The 6492-nt window shown below is 39.0% G+C and overlaps 1 protein-coding gene across 1 annotated transcript in view; it reads right to left on the reverse strand.

Moving 5' to 3' along the window:
- Nucleotides 1-24: 24 nt before the first annotated feature.
- The window catches only part of LOC116703143 (UNC93-like protein MFSD11), a 9891-nt gene continuing 3423 nt past the window's right edge, over nt 25-6492 (reverse strand). Inside the window, exons 6-13 of the mRNA XM_032537775.1 lie at nt 4905-4963; nt 4579-4723; nt 2969-3018; nt 1642-1707; nt 1427-1552; nt 1155-1329; nt 924-1059; nt 25-300 (exon numbers count right to left, since the gene is read on the reverse strand). Of these exons, the coding sequence (XP_032393666.1) occupies nt 148-300; nt 924-1059; nt 1155-1329; nt 1427-1552; nt 1642-1707; nt 2969-3018; nt 4579-4723; nt 4905-4963 (910 nt within the window). The 3' untranslated portion in view covers nt 25-147. The remainder of the gene's footprint in view (nt 301-923; nt 1060-1154; nt 1330-1426; nt 1553-1641; nt 1708-2968; nt 3019-4578; nt 4724-4904; nt 4964-6492) is intronic.

Consider the following 6492-nt stretch of genomic DNA (forward strand, 5'->3'; position numbering starts at 1 on the left):
GTGTGTGTGTGTGTGTGTGTACAGTATGTATGACATACCGTTTATTTTAGAATAACCCCTCGTGATATGAAAAGGACAGGATTGTTTTTCTGATGACCCTAGTTCCTCCTAAAGAACGATCAACGCTGATACAGAAATGTCTTCTTTCTAATATTCCTGCAAATCTACGGAGAAGTTCTGCATCCTCTCCACCACGAAGAAGCACAGCGTTCCAGAGAAGCCCAGGATGACCATCAGCAGGAGTTGCCACTTCAACAGGAGGTAACCGCTGTAGAAGAACGCCACTGCTGCAAAAACCGACTGACAAAGGAGAATAGAATTTAAGACTGTTAAGTTCAGCCAGCAATGGTCGCTGGCCAGGAAATACAAGACGGCTAGAAGAATTGTACAAGTTTAATAACTGAACTTGTTAAGTGCAATTATTAAGGTTTACAGTTGGCAATATGGAATATCTATTTATTAGACTTTAAATGTTATATATATATATATATATATATATATACACATACATACATAGTTATTGTAATTTCAACAGATGCCAGATTGGTATTCAGTCAAATTATTGCAAAACTAGGGAGCGCCATCATAAAAAATATAAAATTTCTCCCTTTTGGTTTCTGATTTTATTTTTTACTGAGAACACAGGAGAAGTGATTTACAAAGCCCATGCTGTAACAGACCAAAAATACTTTTTTATTTAATTTGGACTTTTAGAAAATAACCCAATTTCTAGCGCTCATGTCTTGTTAGAGACAAATGTTTCGGCAAACACAAAGGGGAGATTAGGAGGCGTATGTGGGTCCCGTTCTTTTCCTTTTTAATGGAGCTTCTGGGGAATTTATTTCATACTTGACAAGCAACATTTTAACCCGGCTTTGCTCAGCTCTGATAACAATGCCTGAGAATTGGCAACTCAGGATTACCTGGATGAATTTGAAGATGGCAAAAGCAGCCGTGCTTTGTCCAGCATAAACACAGCCTAATATGCTGTAGAGCTGTGTGTTGAAACAACTGTCCCCGAGTCCAAGCAAGAAGCTGCACAGCAGGGCAATGGATGCACTGAGAGAGAAAATATAGTTCTTATTTAAGCAAAAAAGAATTGTAAGTGACGTTTCTTCGTGTTCACTCTTCTTTATTGTTAAAATGTTGCCTACCTTGGAGTTAGATATGGTTTATGTTGGGTGGTGGTACTAAAGACAACCGGGGCATCGTCTGGAATGTTGAGGAAGATCAAATAGACAGCAACGAAATGGACAACCATTCCCAGAAACACCACCGAGGTCCGTCTGAAGCGATTGTTCTTACACAACAATCCAAACAGGCCTCCACCTGATGAGAAAGAATAGATTTTTTATTTATTTTCTATTTTTGAATTCAGTCACTTTCGATCACCTAAATGAGCTCTGATCAAGGAATATAAACTTACCCACAATTTCTCCAATGCCTACCACAATCCCAGAGATGCCAATCAAGCCTTTAGCTGCTTCTCCAAACTGTGCAGTTGCTCCAATACACGTCCCATACACTCCGCTGTAGAAAGATAGCTCCAGGCCTGCAGAACAACAAGGGCACGCTGTAGCTGCAAGCCTTCACTGGAGGCTTTGATACTCACCATATTAATGTATTCTCCACGCGACTAACCGGTGTATGCCATGCAGGGACTCAGAAGCAGCATCGTTTTGGTCTTCAGAAGTTGCAGGATGGTTTCTGAACAGGACACACAATACAGACTTTAAGTGCTAATAAATACATATTATATAACACTTTAATGCCTTTTTTTGAACATGGATTGAGCTCCGATAAAAATGTAGACGTTGAGGCCCCGTTACGTTGTGACAATTTAAGTTCAATGCAGATCTGTCTAAATAAGACATAAAGCCATATCTGAATGCAGGTGTGGGGGGGGAGAACAAGTGAGAATGTCACCCAGGTGATTTTAAAAGAAGAAATCTCACTAGGTTTGTTTATATATGCCTGGAGGCCCTCTCTTGACATAAATCAGTGTGCATCTTCGATAAACCTGATGCCTTTGAGGCAGGCGTACACACACGTCTACACGCACACAAGATACTCGCAAGACAGAGAACAATCTGATCATCCGAACAACATCAGGCTGCACTGAAGGTGGGTGTAGGTGTAGGACAGTTTCCAGTTGACAAACAGAGATTTAATCTGAAACAGGCAGTTTCTACGTACTCTCCAGAAGAGTTGTCTCCACATGAAAGACATTTTGACCTGAAGAAAAACAAAACCTGCGCCTGTGACTGCCTGCCAGTGTGGAGAACTAGAGCTTACCGGCAGTATGCCACATAACTGAGACAAAAGGGAAATGTAAAACATTTCTGTTAGGTGTTTTGTGCCTTTTTTTGTTATTTGTATATCAACTGTGGAAAATCTCAGATGATAAAAATGTACACTGCAAAGAAGAAAATACAGTATCACCTCTATTACATGGACATTTTTAGCCATGCTAGCAGCTGAAATACAATGTCTTTGATACAGATGTCGAGCACCACTTCTTATTCAGTGTAACACGTCAACATTTACTGGGTGGAATTTGAAATGTGGTAAACACATTCATGTTCTCCTTTAGGATGAAGTGAAATAACTTTTCAAATTCCTAATTGGCAAATGTTAGCACGCTAACGCACTAAAAGCTGCTAAAACAGCTGTCCTACATCTATACTACATACTTATTTTATAAAGTAAATTCTACATTACAGGTAATATACAACTAAATCAACATACTTTCCATTTCATACTATAATAAGATGATACAATATGTGCAACACAAATTGACTTTGGAACATTGATGGAAGATGAATTTCACAATTTTACACGTTTTTTAGTTTCCCAAATCTTTTTGGAGTTGTTTCCCAATAAATTTGGGACACACCATTAGTCTTGTTACTACATATAGTTCTTTTTTTTTTAAAGATGAAACTTAATATAGTAATATTGAACTTACTGAATTCTGATTTGGCATCCTGCATGGCGGTGTTTGCTCTGTGCTTATACCTATACAACAGAAAAGAAACCAATTTTAACTTTGACAAGGCCTAAATTAATTAACGGAAATAAACTGCACACACAACCAATGACTCTTTCCAAGTGACAAACAGGGGAAGTGATTTACAAATCAAAGACACTTTAGCTGAAAATCCCAACAAACTGCAAAATAAGGTGTTTTTCACAGTAAATGATGGCTCCTTCTAGTATATGCTGTTGGAATCATGCACTCAAACTCAAACTCAAACTCAAACTCAGCCAATAAGCGAGGATCAAATACCTGCATCTAGGAGATACTAGAAACAGTTTCAAAACCCAAACAGCTGCCACAAGACAGACACAAAAAGGCTTAGAGAATGAGTTTGGTCCACAATTAACACGCTAACAAGATTTCTATACAATTTACTAATTTCAGTCCTATGTTTTTCCCAAAGCTGATTTTCTTAAGGCCCTGACACACCAACACGATAATCAGCCGTCGGACAGTCTGGCGAGTTTGGTGACTCGAGTCTGTTTGGTGTGTTCCGTGCCGTGTTTCGTCGGAGGGCCTGGCCGCCTTTATTTTAGCCGACCTGACATGCTCGGTCCGAAGGCGGGCACTGTCGGCAGTCGGACTCAATTTACCAATCTGATTGGTGGAGCGCTAACCCGGAAATGATGAGCGGGATGAGCGGGACTAGAGTCTCTCTCAAAAATCTGACCAAAATCTTTTAAACTGACCTTTGTCAATCTGAAATAAAGACACTCAGCAACTTCATGGCCTATTTCTCACTAAAAATGTTTTCGGTGAACTTCTTTAGTAAAATATGAGATTGTATTCTGAACAACCCGCCAGGACAGTCTGGCTTTGAATTTCCGGAAAAACCAGACCCACGTGACACGTTCGTCCAATCAGCTGCCGTCAGCAGTCGGCACGGCTTCGGTGTGTTCCGAGGCCCTCTTCTTGGCCAACTCAGGGAGACAGTCAGTCCGACTGCATTTTCTGCCAACGGTCAGCCATCCGTTGGATGTCAGGGCCATTACTGTTAAAAGGCCCTGCACATGCCCTTGCATTAGGGCCAGGAAACTTTGACATGACTTTTAGTAGTCTTTGATGACAGCAATATTTTACATTTTTCTCAAAATGTGTCCATATTCAAGCCATAAAAAATGAAATAATGTTTTTTTTGGGGGGTCTTTAACCGTTGTCCCTCTGAAAGACAAAGTCTATGTCCCAGCTGCCCTAAATCTGCCTGATTACACCCTACTGGTATAAATGTGTGATGATTAGGCTTGACTTGAGAAAAATGGACAGTAATTCTTTTGAAGGACAAAGAGATTCATACCACCTGCAGAACTGCAATGGTAAAATAATAATATTAATTAATAGTAATTTAAAAAATATTGTTTGGTTCTTTTTAATAAGTTTGTATATGTTGCATAAACATAGTCTACTTTCACTTTTTATTCATCACTTGAGGTTCGTACCCTCTTTGTCCTTTTTCTGTAGTGGTTCAGACATTTCTATATATTCTGAGTGATTTCAACTGCAGTGGAAAAGGTGTTATTATCTAAAGGGTATTCATTTACATCCCAGGAGTTGAGAGCAGCGGCTGCCCTTCCTCTTCAGAGAGCATCTCGTTTTCATGATGGCTCTTTCTCAACACCAGGAAGCTGAGTGTGCCGAGTATGGAGGCGACCAACAGGGACAGAAAAATGTTTTTCCTGCTGCTGTCTGAAAGGGGAAGATTAAAATAAGCCGCTTAATTAAAATACACAAGATATATTAACAACATTAAGCTAGGGACATATTCAGAATAAGCAATCACTCATATAATCCTCTTGGTATTTTGCTTTCATCATCATGCTAGATTTTACTATTATAGCCGTGACTCAATTTTAACCTGATATCTTACCTGATATCTCTGTTTTTCCATTCCAGTCAAAATAAATGTAAAGGTTGCCAAACAGCATGCTGTAAATAAGTTGAAATAGGTTAATCAAGTGATCAAATGACACACGTCAAAAAAAGTTCCAAATTTCCATGTTTGATGCCTCATCAAAACTATTTTCTAACTTTTTGGGTACTTTGACAAAACAATTCCACCTAAAGATTCATTTAGCAGCTAACCTAGAACTTTCAATCATATCATATTAAGTTGGTCATACACTGTAAACCCAGATTTAGTTACTTATTCTTTCATGTTTTGTTAAAAAACATATTCATTACTAAATCATTTGTAGTAATCAGTTTAAGTATGCAGTGCACAGATCATATTAGTAAGCAGAGATAACTAAGGATGATAAGTCTCTGTCTGGGAGGGGCGGGGTCATTTGAACTGTTCGGCACTGAAGTGATGATGAAGTGAAGGCTCATGGGAAAATGTATCTATGTTCTGACGATTTCCTAGTTAAAGTGTGTTTTAATAATGTTCTGTTAATGTTTTGGGTGTGCACTGATGTAATGGGGGGGGTGACACGACTGATGTCCTCTGGGCAGGGGCAAGCTTGGAGAAATCAATAGCTCTGTCACTTGAGTGAAATGTTCCATGCAGTATGTTACCTTGGTAATGTACAGTGTTGTTTGTGTGATACTGCTTCTCAGTTTATAGAACACGTGTATAAAATAAATTGTGCTTAAAATTAGTTTTACATAGGAGAAATTAATTCTGTAGTAGGGATGACTAGTCTAATGTTATGTATTTGTTCTTGGCGTGTCCACATGATAAAAGCCTTCCGTGATCGCAAACCACCCCCACCCCTCCTCCACACAGTTGCTAGTAACCAAGGAGGACACAGAGGATTAAAAAAAACTGACAACTCTTCAGAAGAGGTAATTATCTCCATGCAATTAGTTGCCGGTAGAGAGATGCAAAGCAACTGCACAAATGCTGTTCACCCTGTTACGAGTTGATGAACCACTGAAATGGTTTCTTAAGAGTCTTAATTAGAGCAATAATGTCTGAGATTTTAAGTTCTAGTTAAACATTCAAACATTTCATTGTCATGCCTTCTGTGCAATGTGTTGTGTACAACAAGTTTGATGTGAATCAAACCTCTGGTGCATGACTCTGGAGCTTTCACAGCTTCAAATTTTGACCTTTAATTAAAGTGATCCCGTTAGAACATTAGGAATTAAAAGAAACAGTGGTTATACAGTACTATCTGAGATGTCATCTGACAAATCGTTTGACAGACAGAACAAGCAAACAAGAAGGACTGGACTTTTATGGTGGTTGGAACAATCTGCATTTCTGCCTTTGAGGATGCTTCTTTCATATTTTAAGCTGTTTATTTGCCTTTCATGGTGAACCGGGCAGTCCTGTAAAATGCTGTGATCTATTTTTGTCTTTAATTATATTTCACCTAAACTTCAAAATGTAGATGAGCAATTAGTCAGTCCCAAAGCCTCAGCAAGGGATACCAGAGTTTAGTCATTAAAGATAATAGTAACTGGATTCTTTGTGTGTGTGTGTGTGTGTGTGTGTGTGTGTGTGTGTGTGT

Source organism: Etheostoma spectabile, chromosome 15 (assembly GCF_008692095.1).
Source record: "Etheostoma spectabile isolate EspeVRDwgs_2016 chromosome 15, UIUC_Espe_1.0, whole genome shotgun sequence".
NCBI lineage: Eukaryota > Metazoa > Chordata > Actinopteri > Perciformes > Percidae > Etheostoma > Etheostoma spectabile.